This window comes from Protopterus annectens, chromosome 7.part0 (assembly GCF_019279795.1).
Source record: "Protopterus annectens isolate FY-2018-M chromosome 7.part0, PAN1.0, whole genome shotgun sequence".
In the NCBI taxonomy this organism is placed as follows: Eukaryota; Metazoa; Chordata; order Ceratodontiformes; family Protopteridae; genus Protopterus; species Protopterus annectens.
Window position 1 is genome coordinate 881,730,554 of NC_056739.1, and position 16,449 is coordinate 881,747,002.

Here is a 16,449-nt window from a genome sequence, read left to right on the forward strand (position 1 = left end):
TTTTACATTTGGTTTGTCGACCTTTTGCAGGTCGACATATGGGCTTACTGGACTCAAGTGAAAAGAGCCGTACCTATACCGGTTCTCTTGCTGTCTCGGTATATAAAAATTACTATACTATACATCAATGCCACATCAAAAGTGAAAAAAACAAAAACTCACTCGAGCTAAAATCTACAAACCGAAACACTCTTTTTAGTGCTTTTTTTCCTTTAACCATCAGAAAAAAATTCAATATCTGACTTCCCATGTTTAAATACACCTCTCAAAATGACATCACAAATACAAACCAAGCAATACCAACCATCAAGATAAAATGCTCCATATTAAAGTCACTCTTATCTAATTTAAAAAAAAACTATCCAAAACATCATGTTTAATGTTTTTTGAAATTAAAAGTAACTGCTTCATTTAATCCAGGGAACCTATCCACCCTTAAAAAGACCTGCCACTTTAGTTCCCTGGCTTCCACCAGATTATTAAAACCAGTTACAAAATTGTCTACTTCACAAAATTGTCTTTGTCTATTTGCTCAAGAACAAAAAAAAAATGAAATTTTCTAAGATTAACACATTTTTCTCTATGCTTTGCTAAAGCATTGGCACTGTCCCTGTCCCCTAAAGCCTTAATATGTTCTCTTACTCTAATTCTCAGCGGCAGGATACTTTTACCAACATAGTAAAAGGGGCATGAACTGCACAGTTACATAAACTATCCCACAGCTATGAAAAGAGAACAGGCACATACTGTGGAAATCAATAAAGAAGTTATATACTCACCATAACGTTCCATGCTTGTAGTCCATTTCTCTCTTCATTCTTACACATGGGTTCGGAGCCGATACTAGGCTCCAACTCGGCCTATTAGCAAGCTCAACATCTTCTAGTTGGCTCATGGTTAGGTAGGTATCCCATGGTGCACCAGTATAATCCCCACATCTTGTTTGCTGCTAAACTATGGAAAGAAATAACAAAAACTATCCAGAAAGAACAATAATAAAAGGTCTCCACCTGTTAAGAAAAAAATTTCTGTCTCCAGATCCTTACAGAAAGGGGGTAGGTTCGTAAGAATAAAGGGCGAGATGGACTACAAACATGGAAGGTTATGGAGAGTACATACCTTCTTTATGTTCTGTAGTCCTATCTCACCTTCATTCTTACACATGGGACAGCGTCCCTAGCACCTTATTCTTGGGTGGCTCACGGAAAAAGACTCCTGAGTACTGTGGAACCAAAGGAGGCTCTACTCCTAGAGGTCAATTCCAATTTGTAATGAGTAATAAAGGTGCGAGGGGTAGCCCATGTTGCTACGGCACAAATATCAATTGGAACCCTGGCTTTAAAGGCTGCTAAAGTAGACTGGGAACTTGTAGAATGAGCCTTAATTCTGAATGGTAAAGGCTTTCCATTGGAAGAATAAATGTAGGAAATACAACTGGAAATCCAATTCGAAAGGGTCACTTTGGAAACCGGGAGAACTAATCCTGCAGTTGTAGAAGGAAAACAATTGGTCTGACTTCCTGAATTCCTTGATCCGGTGTAGATAGAATTGTAATTGCCTGTGAACTTCCAAATGAAATCTGTATTCTGCTGTGTTGGAATGATTAGGGAAGGACACCGGAAGCTCTATAGTTTGGTTCAAGTTATTATGAGAGCACACCTTGGGGACAAAGGATGGATATGTACAGAGATACTCTATCTTTGTGGAAAATCAAATAAGGGGGCTTGATATACAGTGCTTGTAACTCTGATACTTCTCTAGCATATGTGATTGTCACCAGAAACAAAGTCTTCAAAGACAGGCACTTCAACAAACACGAATGAGCTGGTTCAAAGGGTGCAGAAATTAATTTGGATAGGAAAAAGGGAGGTCGCAACAAAGTAGCACCTTTAAGGTTGGTTTTACACAATCTGTGTGACATCAGATTGGACTCATGTTGACCCAAATGAAAATTTGGTATTGCTGGCAACTGAACCCTAATTGTGGTAGCAGTATAACCATGGTAAAAAGTTCAGTCAGGAATTCCAATACCACTGGAATGGATGTGGTATAAGGGTCAACATTCCTTTCCTCAGCCCAGATAGAAAACCTTCCCCATTTGGTGGCGTATAACTTTCCAGTAGAGGGTTTGTGAGAAGATGTAAGAATGTGGGTTACAGCGGGTGTAAAATCATGAAGCCTGACTAGGGATGGAACTGGAGCAGCCAAGCTGTCAAATTAAGGGTGTGGAGGTTGGGATTAAGAGAGCCTGACATGTGCGTCAACAGATCTGGCACTGGGTTCAGAGTCCATGGGTTGTCTAGTAGATGAGGCCCGAGAAAGGAAACCAAACCTGAAGAGGCCAGTAAGGAGTGATGAGGATCAATTTGCTTCCCAACAGTTTTGCTTTCTGAATCACCTTGGATATGAGAGGAAAGGGCGAGAAAGCATAAAGGAGACCCAGGGGCCAATCGTGAATAAGTGCTGCCTCTTTGGTGACTGTCGGGGAATAAGGGAAAAGTAGCTGCTGCATTTGGAGTTGATCGGACTGGCGAAAAGATCGCAGCAAGGCTGTCCCAGCTGCAGAAAATTTGTTCCAATATTTCCTGCTTCAGAGACCACTCATAAGGCATCAAGATTGCCCAGATGAGTTTGTCGGCTATCACGTTGGTTGTCCCCCAGATGTGCATTGCCACTAGAAAGCACGGGGAAGATATCGCCCATTTCCAAACACAAATAGCCTTTCAACAGACTGGGTACGATCTGGTTCTGCCTTGTTTGTTGAGATACCATAATACCGACATGTCTGATTGTATTGCTATCGTCCCAAGAGGAAGAAGGTCATGGAGTGCTTACAATGCCAGAAGCGCTGCCCTCAGATCTAGGACACTGATATGCAAGTAGGCCTCATGATCTTGACATGTGCCTTGGACAGTCCTGTCTAGATAATGCCCCTCCCACCCTATCTCTGAGGCATCTGTGGTCACAGTAGCAACGGGTTGGCGAGGAAGGAATGGAGTGCCTGTCGTTAGCTGGCTGGGTTGAATCCACCAACGGAGGTTCTTTTTGCAAAACTCTTTTAAAAGAATGTGGAGGGATAGAGGCAGTTGTTGGAAGGACCACCGGGATGATAGACGCTATTGAAGAATCCACATGTGTAGTCTTGCAAGAGGGACTAGTAATATGATGGAGGCCATGGTCCCTAGAAGTTTCAGCATGGTCTTTGCCTTGACTTTCCGGAGGGGGAGTAGACGGAAGGACTTGCACGAGATTCTGTGCTCTTTCTGCTGGAAGACGAGCCAACATGGCGACTGTGTCTATTCTGCACCTATAAAAGTCACAAATTGACAGGGTGATAAGGCAGACTTTTCCCAATTTATAATAATCCCCAACTGCGCACAAAGTTGGATAGTGGAGTCTCTGGTTTGAAGAAGTAGATGCCTGGTGGAGGCGTTAAGGAGCCAGTCGTCCAGATACGGAAACACATGGAATGCTAGACGTCTCAGGTGAGCTGTCACTACTGCCATACACTTGGTAGCATGCATCTTGGAGGTCTATTGAGCACATCCAAGTGTTTTTCCTTAATAGAGGGAGCATGTATTGCAGTGTCACCAGCCGGAACTTGTCCTTTACAGAATCATTTAATTTGCTGAGGTCCAAGATGGGCCTCCAGTCCCCTGTACGTTTTGGCACTAAAAATAATCTGGAATAAGTTCCAAATTCTACCTGGTCTGCGGGGATGGTTTGGATGACTCTGTGAGCAACTTGTTCACTTCTACAGTTGCTTGATCCCTGTGATTGGGTGGAACATCTGGGATCCTCTTGGGAACATACGGTGGAGAGAAAAGGGTATGGAGTAACCTCTGTGATAATTCTTTGTACCCATTTGTCTCGGGTGATGCTTAGCCAAGCTTCTGGATACAAAGAAATGCGACCCCCGACCGGCTTTCCTGCAGATGGATGGCTCTGAGGCAATACACACAGTTACTATGGCCATCGGTAATAAACATCTTCTGAGAGCATTTCACACATTTCTTAAACCCCAAGGGTTTATGATCTTTTGCCTCTTTAGACACGGAACTGAGATGCATCAAAAAGACAAGCCAAACATGCAGCGAGGACTAGGTCCTCTAACTTAAACAGCCCTAGCTCTTACAGCACTAACAGTCACACAACCACAAGGACTAGGTCTCTCTAACTCAAACGGGCCTGGCTCTGGGTAGAGAAGAGAGAGAGAAAACTAGGTCCTCTAACTCAAAAGAACCTAGAAAAGAGAGGACTAACTACTAAATATACTTGACACACACAAAGTATGAGCCAGAAAAAAGTCCCACTGCTGAGAGGAACTTTTAATTCAAATTCTATGATGTAGAACCAAAAGGGCTGAAATATCAAGAACCCTCGTCAACTAAAGCTAAATATTCAACTAATATCTTGGTGGATTACTCTAAAACTGACTAGCTAAACTAAACACCGCACACTAAAGAACACTGTACACAGAGGTTAAATTGAGCGCAAACACGCACCTTAACAGCAAGCACTAATTATCAAACTTATGAACTACCAAATTCTCTAAGCTAATCTAGCACTGCAAACAACAACTAGGGGCAAAACACCAGTCAAATAGAACAAATTGGCACGCAGGATACCAAGGAGAACAACAAGGCCAATAGCCAACCAGTTCTCAACAATAATTAACTAAATTGAAGAAAAAGGTACTTCAACAAGACTAAAACTACTCTAACGATAGTAAAACACAGGCAAAGGCTATACAACTTGAAAAGTTAAACTATACTATAGAAAAAAATAGCAACATGTGTTAAACTTAGCCACGGCCAAGAAGAAGCACATCTGAACTCGTCGACGCGGCAAACGAGATCTGGGGATTATACTGGTGCACCATGGGATACCTACCTAACCACGAGCCAACTAGAAGACTTTGAGCTTGCTAATAGGCAGAGTCGGAGCTGAGGATCAGCTCCAAACCCATGTGTAAGAATGAAGGTGAGATAGGACTACAGAACATGCAATGTTATTACCTAATTAATGACTGATCAGTTTTTTTAATGATTGGTTATAAAAAGCAGTTGTAATTTAAAGTTCAATGTTCTGAAAAGTCCCATTTTGTAAGGGACAAAAATAGTTGACCAAAGTTTTTTTAATAAATAGTTTTGCATGATATAGTCGTACCTGCCGTTTTGTCCTTGGATTGCCACCGCATTTATTGATTTCCACGTGTGCCTGTTATCTTTTCCTAGTGGCCACACAAATGCATGCTGTATTTTGTTTACTGATTTATCCCAGAGCTATGGCAATTCTATTTTTAAATGTGGCTGCTAAGCTAATATGGGGAATGGTAACGGTACTTGTATTAATCAAAAATGTGCACCGCCTTCAATTTCTACATGCAAAAGTTCCAACCATTCTACCAAACTTCCTATAATCATAGATCGAATTAAATTCCAACAATTTTTTTAAATCAATTGACTTCTTAAAAATTAAATTTGGAACCTTCCCTATTTGTGTGAATTCTTTATTCCCCAGTACATTTCTCCAGTTACCTTTGATAATGCTCATGGGAACTGGAAAAGCAGGACCTTTTTCCTTTTGAAACTGCAGAACTACCTTCTACTTTTTCTCCTAACCCATTACTTCCACCACTTCATTTTATTATTAATGGTACAAACTTTGTCCATTGATCTTTTTTAATTTCTGTTTTTATTAACTCTTCTAGCGGGTAACCCTTACCTAAAAATAACTTTCTAATAAACTCTACTTCTCTACCAAAAATGACTTCTTCACTGGTGATTGGACTGATGCAAATCAACTATCCTCTATACATATATTCCATTTCATAAACTTTGGGTGACGACTTAAATAGTGAAGGTAACTGTTCTTAAAAAGATTCATTTCTATAAACTGAAGTTCTAAAACAAGTACTTTCACAATCCACGACAATATTAACACAAAGTTAATTTGGGTCCCCTTAACCACCAATAGTAAATTTCACTCACAAACACATCAAAATATTCTACATTTCCTGCTCAAATAAATACCACAACATTTATAAACAGTTTACAAAACCTTAGATGCTGAAATAGTGGAAGTTTCACTAACATGTTTTGTTCCTACCAACAAAATAGCAAATTTACAAACTAGGGGGCAACTTTTGCCCCCATCAGTACTCCTGTAGTCTGTTGAAACCATCCTTGGTCAAGCAAAAGTATTCCTTAAAACACTTGATAAAGTCACTTTAGATTGTTCCATCCCTTCTTTTTTATTTAAATATAACCTCAAAATATATTCCTTCTTTTTAATACTTGTATATAACAACTCCACATCAATGGTACCTAAACATTTTTCATCTCCTTTAGATTTATAAATCCTTACATTTTCTATAAAGTACCATGACTCCTTGAGGTAAAAATCACTTTGCACATTATTCAAAATTCCATCTACAAAAAATTGAAATAGTGACAGTCTTATTTCTAGGTGTCGAGACTACTGGTCAGAATGGTGGGGTTAGTAACATTTTTATGAACTTTAGGTATTCCAAACAGAGTGCCTAACTCAGGTTGTTCCACATTTAGAAACAAAGAATTTTCAAAACTAACATGCTTCTGATTGAATTATTCAAATAATCAATTTCATTCCGTGCTTACTTTCCCATATGCTTCCCTTGTCAAAAGCTTCAACATTTCTTCTTTGTAGTAGGGTTGTTCCAGGATTACCATGCCACACCTTTTTGTCTGCCTTCATACATCTTTAACTGCTTATATTGTATTAAATCAATGTCTTTTAATCTTGCACATTCAAATTAAATATTCTCTGTTTTGGTTTTTGCTTAAGCATATTATCAAATTCAATTTCAGGTTTTTCTAAAAACATGCAATATATTAATTACCAGTGTATTAAAGCAACTTGGTTTTCTGACTTCCTCCCCACATTCACTTTTATGTAAAATACAGTTCAAATTTAATTTCCTAATAAAACAATTTGAAATCAACAAGATCAGAATATGAAACCCTTTTAGCAGAAATGAATGTGAAACCTTTAGTTAAGACATTAATTTCATCATTACTATAAGTGTGCTGATAAATTAAAAATTGGAACGTTAATACTGTCCAAATTCATTTCCAAAACATTTAATCCACCATTATAGTCTTTAACGTCCATTTTTTTCCACTTTCATATTCATCTTCTGTTTCTTCCTCTACTTCTCCTCCCTCTGTTCCAATTTTCCTTGTTTTGACTGGAGTATGGGTCTGGGTTTCCCATCCAAAAAAATGGTGGTGGGGAACATCACAGTTTCCACCTTCACTGTGATCATTACTACCCATACTCTCCTCGTTTTCAGGACACAACATTAATATTTTCAAAATTGTCCAACTTTGTTACCAAAAGAAACATTATTTTGTCCACTATTGGTGGCCACCATCTCTTCGTGTCCTGACTTATTAACTTGCAAACGAAAGGCTTTATTATTACTGTATGCCCATGTATCCTTTTAGATATTTTATTTTCCTTCACAACCAAACCAGCCACCATCCGTTCTACACTGTTACACAATAGATGTTTAATGATAGCTTCATTGATTTTCTTAACATCTTTTACTGCGTATAAATGAAGACTGTTATCCTTTATTAGATGCTTAAGCAGCTCAAGTTCAGTGTTGTTATACAAGTGAATCAGCTCTTGATAAATAATGTAACTGCAACTTAACCCTCAGGAACTTGTGCTTAAGCTCCAAGCATCTTTCTAAATACAAATCCCAAACTGTAAAGAAATTTACTTATATTCTTCAAGTTCAAAAATCAAGTTACAGTTGGTTTGATTCACTGTTCCATCTGTAGTCTCGTTGTTAATAAACTGTCCACTTTCAATAAACTGACTAATGGCTGGAGGACTTGCTAATTTATCAATGAAATTTGTATTATGTTGCACTGCCATGGGTACTACAGCCTCATCACTATAATCTGAAGAGGATGGTGAATCGACACCGTTGATTCTTAAATTACTTCCATTCCTAGCAATTCCCAGACGAAAATTTTACATTTGTCCAATGAAATTATGAAAAGTTTGACTCATTCCTTTTTCCACTCATTAATTCATAAGAACACAAAGAAGCCCATCAGGGAACAAATTACTAAAACAAACATCCAATTTACAGGATAGAAACAACAAATAAACCAAAACCTTGTGACACCACTCTGGATCTGTTGAAAATAAAAACAGATACAATTGCTATTAGCTGTGGGATAGTTGACGTAACTCTGTGCAGTTCATGTCTCTATTACTATGTCAGTAAAAAGTATCCAGAAGATTAGAATTAGACGAAGAGAACATATTAAGACTGTAGTGTGCTAATGCTTTAGGAAAGCATAAAAAACAATGTGTTAATTTTAGAAGATTTCATTTTTTTGTTCTTGAGCAAATCGAAGAATGCAGTTTTAAAGTTATAGGTCCTTTTAAGGTGGATAGGTTCCCTGGTTTAAATGAAGCAGTTAATGTTAAATGCTTATTGAAATTAAAAGTATTATGATGTTTTTACAGCTTTTTATAGTTTTAAATAAGAATGTATTTAATATGGAATATTTTATGTTGATGTTTGTGATGTCATTTTTAGAGGTGTATTTAAACATGGGAAGTGAGATACTGATTTTTTTTCTGACGAAATTCTGTGGTGTTTAGCATTAATAATTAAATGAATGAAAGTGCTAAAAAGAGTTTGTTTCTAGATTTTAGCTCCTGAGTTTTAGTTTCATTCAGTGTTTTTTCACTTTTGGTGTGCAATTTATTTCCAACGGAGCCAGAGTGGTGTCACAAGGTTTTGGTGTACACATATATATATATATATATATATATATATAAATATAAAACACTTTGGAATCTCGAAATACTGAAATGTCGAAATTCAGTATCTCCAGACCAAATTGACGAAACTGCAGAATATCGAACCCGGAAATGCTGAACCCGCGGTACTGATGGCACGTTAGCTAAGTGTTATGCTTTTTAAGGGTTTGTGAGTGTGTTGGGTTGTTTTAGGTGTGGGTTAGGGTAGTTAGGTAAGAGTGCCAGTGTTCAGAGTGGTGGTGTTCGCATCTATGTGATGTGTGTTTGTGCAAGGGGGGTGTAGAATATGTTGTGGTGTGTTTTCTGTCTTTTGGCGTTTAGTGCAACTTTGGAGTTAGTATATATAAGTAGCGGGGGTGTGAGGGTGCAGGGGGGCTTGCCCCGCTGCTTATAGGAAGGGTGGGTGTGTTTGTTTTATTTTAGTGTGCGTTATTTTGCTTTGTTGTAGTGTCTGGAGGTAGGTGTATTTGTGCCTGTATGTGTGATGTAATGTTTTGTTGACGTTCGTGATTTTGACTTTCGCGGTTTTGGTTTTTGGGTTTGTGAATTTTCGGCTTTATAGTCTCGAGATACTGAAATTCAATATTTCAGTATTTCGAGATTATAAGTGAAAAAAAATATATATATATATATATATATATATACACATACACACAAATATATGTGTGGAAAAATATATATACATTATATATAATATATATATATATATATATATATATACACACACACACTTTTAAATAGTTATGCTTATATACATATTTATGTCTATCTTTATTTATTCAGTACCATTCAGAATAAGCACAAGTACTTACTATACAACTCCAGCTTTCTTAGATTTGTATAATCCACCCAGCCATATGGTTTCCTGCTCTCCCATTGCAGGTCATCACACCGGTGCCTACATTGCTGCCCAGACTAGGAGATTTCAGTCAGAGACAGGTGGCCCCCTAACTCCTGCAAAATACCTCATCTTTTTCCACACTGAACCAGGAGTTGCCTGCTCCAACCTTGGCAGGTATGACTCCTGGAGCAGCCAAAAGAAAATCCTGATCTCCTTATCTGACCACCTTGGGACATGACCCAGGACTTTAACTGAAGTCATCCTTGTGAAATCCCCGAACAGGAGTGAAGTGTGTATGCCGGATACAAGAGATAAAAGGGTGTGAAACTCGCACTGAATTGTGACATCACCATGCTCAATCCATACAGAGGTAGTAGCAACGGAAGTGACAGTGTGAAGTTCTGTTTACTAAATGAACTACAGCAGTCATGTGGACTTCAATAACTTATTTTCAGTGCCACTGTTTCATTTGTTATGCAAATGGAAAATGTCATTTGCTATAATACCTGGACATTTTTTGGCCATTACTTTTTTTGGAGTGGAAGTGTGACACTGGTATATGCATACATCTACACAATGATATTTAAACTTTTTTTTTCTAAGTAATCACTACACCTGTTACCATAAATTGAGTTTTTTAAACATGCTGTGTTTTCATCAAGCAGTAACTGTTACTGTTGCATACTAAGTCTCTAAACCAGCACAAAATTATGCCAATAGACTTCAGTACACCATTTTCAACTACTTTGAGCCCAGCTAATCTTTGGCAGTCCAGAAAAAAAAAATGGAACAGAAATCACTTAGAAACTAACAGTCTAATGGGACATTTGCTCACCAGAGCACAATTTACCGGTAAGTTCCAATATTTTACATTATGAATCACAAGAGTGGAAGATGTAAGGTGCAGTTTTTTTACACCTGTCTGTACACACACACACACACACACACACACATATATATATATATATATATATATATATATTTTTTTTTTTTTGTGGCATTAATTTTCATTGGCAAGGGTTAAAGAAAAGTAGGGCAGTAGCATTCAAGGATTTTGCATTACCTAAAAATACCACCACAATATACAACATACGGAACTTATATTAATACTTATATTAATACTCCACAGTTAAGTAAAGCATGGCATGACTTACAGAGCATAATGCCACAGTCAATACACTTTTGCAATTTGTACTACTGAGGTGCAGTAGTTTAGGCGTTACACGTGGGAGTCTGACTGTGAGAAAGTATGTGCTTCCAGGTTTCAACATCCTGCAGAATTACAGACTAAACTTGATGAGAACCACAATCCTCATGGATGCTCTCAAGACACAGGAAAAACACTTGTTTAGGAAAGGGGGGGCAGGCAAAGAGAGCAAAGGGATTTAATGAAATAGTTAAGCTGATATTAATGCTGTAGAAGGAAGGAACCACACACTGGCACAACATAGGAAAAGAGAAAATGAACTAAAAGCACACGCAAGAAGCAAAGTGTGTAGCAGCACTGGTGAGGGGCCCTTCCACATTGCAACTATTAACATCTGATGCGGAACATTTTCTCTCAATAAGGGATAAAGATTTATGATGCAGATGAAATGCCATAGGAATCACCACAGGTGTTGTGCACACCAGCACTTTCAGATTACTGCAGCAACCACAGCTGATGTGTACAAGAGTAGCGTCCAGCTGATGGCAGTACTTCATGCTGACATATACTGTACAGAATACTTGTACATATAACTTAACATTTTTCATCATCAGATGCCCCATTCATTTCAGACATAAAGCACCCACTGTGTGCACTTAGTGTATTTATCATCGCTTTACTGATAAATCATTTTTCTTGTCGAAGGACTCAGTAACCATATCACTTATTCCTTCACAGATTTAGCACCAGAAAAACAATTCTACTGCTCCAGCACAGCAAGCTGATTTTGCCAGCATGGCTGCTGACAATGAGGTCATAACTCTCATTCCTGACAAAGCCAGAAAACAATGGTACATAGCAGCAATGTGTACTGGCAGGACCCCAACCTTAGTGCAGATTAATAACTCTATAGGTAGTGATATGGGCTCATACAATAAGCAGAATCACAACATAACATTACCAACAGGAAATGGAGGGACACAAAGCAGCTCAACACCAGTCTCTTGAGAACAACCTGAACATCTTGAGGAAGACGTTAACATTTCAGAGTTAGCAGTACCCACCATCATCACACCTGTGCAAAGGGGCGACATGCAGCTAGCTTCTGAGATAACTATGAAATATGCCCAACAGAAGGACATAGATACTGTTTAAGCACAGGCTGATGTCAGAGAGTTGGGTATAGATGGTTACAGTATTGCTGAGCATACATGACGAATTTCATTAGCACATGGGAATAAAAGAGGCAAGGGATACAGCCATGATAATCCTCATGCAGTACTATGGCACACAGCATCCATGCCCACTTCTATGCGCACCTTTAGCAAAGACCTACTAGAGACACATAAGCACAGCTGGACATGGATGGGGGACTACTATACAAATAGGGGCGGAGTAAGACCACATCCCCTACATGATCCTGAAGAAAGTGCTGCAAACAGTACAGGTGACGAAAGCCAAAGGAAGGCAGGCATGTCTCACCAGCTTTTCACATGTGGTAGAATTTCACGGTTGAGGTTCTCGGTCACACAACACTGTCAAATCAGTGTCTAGATGATCAACTGTACCCAACAGATCATGACATCGCAGCAACTCAACATTAAGCTCACATGCCAGCACTTGTTAATCACTGGGATCATTACCCACACTATCCTTATGGGAAAATATATATGATACTTTAGATCTGTAAATGACATTGCAGATTGCAAATAAAAAGTTAGACTACCTTCAGTTTTCATGCATGGATATCAATGCATAACTATCTATGTCATCTAGGAAATATTGATAACACTGTGAACAAAAGAAAGGGGGCATTTTTATGTGGTTGTGCAAACTGCTTAGTACAGTAGTATTGTGTAGTTAGTGCATGGGAGGGATGTAGCAGTAGGCACATACATGTGTTACTATGACAAATCCTAACAGTGGAACTAGCACTGTCGCCACTTGACCGTCAGCACTTGCTTTCATAACTGAAGTGATTATATTGATGTGTAGTTTAATGTGATCATGCACCACACAGCAATAGCCAACAGTATGCTTGCAGTAGGCTTTATAACTGATGCTGAAATCAATCTTAAGTAAAGCAAAGCATAAGTACTCACCCAAAAGTCACCCTGCAGAAAAATACATTTCTTTGTCATACCTGAAAAGAGAGAGAGCAGAACCTAGAAAAAAACTAACACAACTTTCCTTTTATGTAGCAGTGAACTCATCATGATCAAGAGGAAATGTGCAACTTTAAATGCTGCAATAGACATTCTTTTAGTTACTACCTGCAATCCCACCTGCACTGTGAGGTAATGCATAACCTTACCCCATCACTGATACTCATGAAAACTACTTCTGCATAAGTTCATATGAACAGAATTTTGTGCAATTTAAGAAAACATATAAAGCAAGAAAGCAAACAATTCTCTTCTCAGACAGTTTTCTTTAAAGCTTCATCATTAACAGTACAGGATGCAGCTGACAATTATATTCAAGAGTGAAGATGCAATACCAACAAACAAAAACAAATGCAAACAACTAATTCTATGGGGAAAAATAAAATATTTTTTTCAGGACAAAAATGTGTGATGTACAGTGGCATTAGGCCATGGATCACAAAGCAAAGTACAACCCACAGGTAAACTGCATACATCAAGTATTTTTGTGACTTTTTATTTGTTACTAAAGGTATCACTAAATGAATGTTATGGCCCACAGCGCAGACTAGACGATGCCGCTGACTGAACAGCCATGCATCATGCACAAGTCTCCACATGGGGTTCAATGCTACTGCTGCCAGCTGGCAAACAACACTGGTGGAAAGAATGATAGTGGGAGCTGAACTGCCATTATGACCACTTGATCCTCAGAGTAACGTATGATCATGTCCTGAAGAACGCAATACATGGTAAACATCCTGCATGTAGTAGTAGGATCATACTGAAGGGCACCACTGGATTCATCCAGACGATGGAAACAGGACAAGGTAGTGTTGAAGTGTTACTCAGCAGATCCCCAAGGGTTAGCGACTGGTGTCATCAGCCAAGGTTCATATGGGTAAGCCTGTATCACTGGGAAAAGAAAAAAAGGTGTGGGGGGGGGCATTACAAAAGAATGGGGAGTTAGTCCTAAACAACACAATTTTCAAAGCATACTTACAGAAATTATTAAGAGGAGGAAAACTTTGTAGTTACCAATAAGGTGACCATGGTCCTACCATGCAGGAAGAGGTTGTGTGCCAGATGTTAAAATCATAGGCACTACCAAGATGCGGGACCAACACCCTAGTGATGCACCACCATGCATCATGTGCTACATGGCAGTTGATGGAATGGTAGCTTTTCCTGCTTCATTACCATTTCCCTGTGGTCCAGATGAGACCCTAACAACATGGATGTAATCTACTGCACCAAGCACTTCAGTAACTCACGCCATTCCATCGAAAAAACTTTCTGGCTCTGTCCTGAGGCAACACTAGCAGATAAGAATGCTGATCCACAAGTGCAAACAGTATGTCAAAGAAATGCTGAAGTATCAAGGTAGAAGTCTAAGAAATACCCAAAGTGTCCCCACAGTTTGTCTCTGAAAGGCCCCACTGGGCAAGTATAGGGAGGGCTATTCATACCATGGTGTGAACAGGTATACATAAGATCATGCATCCCCCCAGTCCTCAATGTAGGCAATATAAACTCAGTAAAGTTCTTACCATATCTATGTCCACTCAATCTATAAAGAATTTCTTGGTCAGCAAATTTAAAATGGTCAGTCATTTCCTACAAAAGTGCCTTCTCTGCCAGACAACACTGCAGGGTGCCGGCAGTTTTAGTATGGCCAAGACAAGCAGCTCACACCAGGAAACAGTAAGGCTGGCAGCTATAGTGAGCATATTTGCCAACTGCAAGGTAGATGCACAACCGCCTTTTGTAAAGCACAATTGCACAGCATAAAAGCACATAAATATGGACTATGAATCACAAGCAGGCAGGAAAACAACTAATTTACTTCAGACTATCACACAAATTTCAGGCATTCCTCATGTACGTCATTACAATCTCACTTGAATAAGATTTCAACAAGCTGGCTAAATTGGCTGCATCTAAGGGCAGCTGCCATCTATAAACTGTGACAAAGCTGCACTTAGGTGCAGACTGTGCAAACGCTTACTAAGCAAAAGTGCAATGACTATTAATATCGCCCTATGTCTCACAATGTACTTTCAACGTCTGACAAGACAAGACTGACAAAATCATGCTTTATTTTAAATAGCATTTATTACACAAAAATCTGTGGCACTATTCAGCACTGTATCACAGTACAGTGTCTGGACATTAAAACCCATACCCTATTTAGCATTTTCAATAAAGCAGATAAACTTTTTAATTTTTTTTAAGAAAATATATATTGAAGGTAAATGAAAAATATACATTGTTAATACAAGAGCTAATTGATGAAATGCAGTTAAGTACTACTTTTGTCTGTTTTTCTCTTGCCACTTAAAATCTCTATCCTTTTCCCTTTGTGCTGTGACAGTCCATGCAGTTTAAATGGCGAGAGGTATACCATATAAAAGGAATATGTAATACGTTTTCAAATGTACAATGTCTTGGTCCACCTTCAGGCAATGGCCTTAGCTTCCGGTAGGAATGCTTCCCAGTACTTTATAAGCTGTAATAGCAAAGAACACACATATATTAACTTAATGCACTGTTACATAAAGTTAGCACTGATAACACTGGAATTACATTATCTTTTGCAACTTCAATTAAGCATATCTATGTGCAAAATGAAATTTTCCAAATGAAAAAAAAAATTCTGGATACACTCCATACCTGCAAGCATAGTCTACTCTTTTGATGGCAACAATGAAAGTACTGCTTTGCTACTATGTGACCGTTTGAACTAAGATGGTGATCTCAGCACTCTCTCACACAGGCTCACTCAGGTGCAAATCTGTAAGCTTCCGGAAAAATGTTCTGCACCTGAAGCATCACTATCACCAAATCCCTATCAGCCTGTCTCATGCAACTCCCCACCACTATCACCTTCACCACCATAAGAACCTGTACCAACAACTGCGGTAGTTGCCATGTTCTCAGAAAATACCTCATGTCACTGCAGACAGCAAGAGGCTGGTTCGAGGAGATATTTAGTACAGCATGTTCTTTACGCTTACATAGTGAAAAATGACTTATGATACAGAAGCTTTTTAACTTACCAATATTTTTAAACTGCTGCAGTTCCTGATGGCAGACAATGAGCTATACAAATACCTCACTGGCATGAAACATTAGTGTTCCTTAATGTATTCCAGTCACTAGCAACTAAACACACAAATAATAACACAAAAAGATACAAGAAAACAAAGTCAATTTATAAAACACTCGTAACGCACCATATTCACCTCCTTAAAAAATCGTCATAATTACAAGACTGTCTGCTAGACTATTATTACGAGAATCAGAAAAAAACAGCTGTGTAAGTCAACTTACTAAACAGCAGATGTTCAAATGATCACTGCTGCAGTAGTCTAAAAGTTTATGGATTACATCCTGCTAAGGATGTAACATCTGACAGCTTGCAAATCTTCAAGGTACATCCCATGCTCCCAAACTGTTAGCACGAGCTGAGCTGACAAGCTCAA

General features: G+C 38.7%; 1 protein-coding gene across 1 annotated transcript in view; it reads right to left on the reverse strand.

The window, feature by feature from the left end:
* Positions 1–15,060: 15,060 nt before the first annotated feature.
* The window catches only part of LOC122806764 (sorting nexin-1-like), a 1,692,021-nt gene continuing 1,690,632 nt past the window's right edge, over positions 15,061–16,449 (reverse strand). The window contains exon 15 of the mRNA XM_044077461.1: positions 15,061–15,473. Within this exon, the coding sequence (XP_043933396.1) occupies positions 15,423–15,473 (51 nt within the window). The 3' untranslated portion in view covers positions 15,061–15,422. The remainder of the gene's footprint in view (positions 15,474–16,449) is intronic.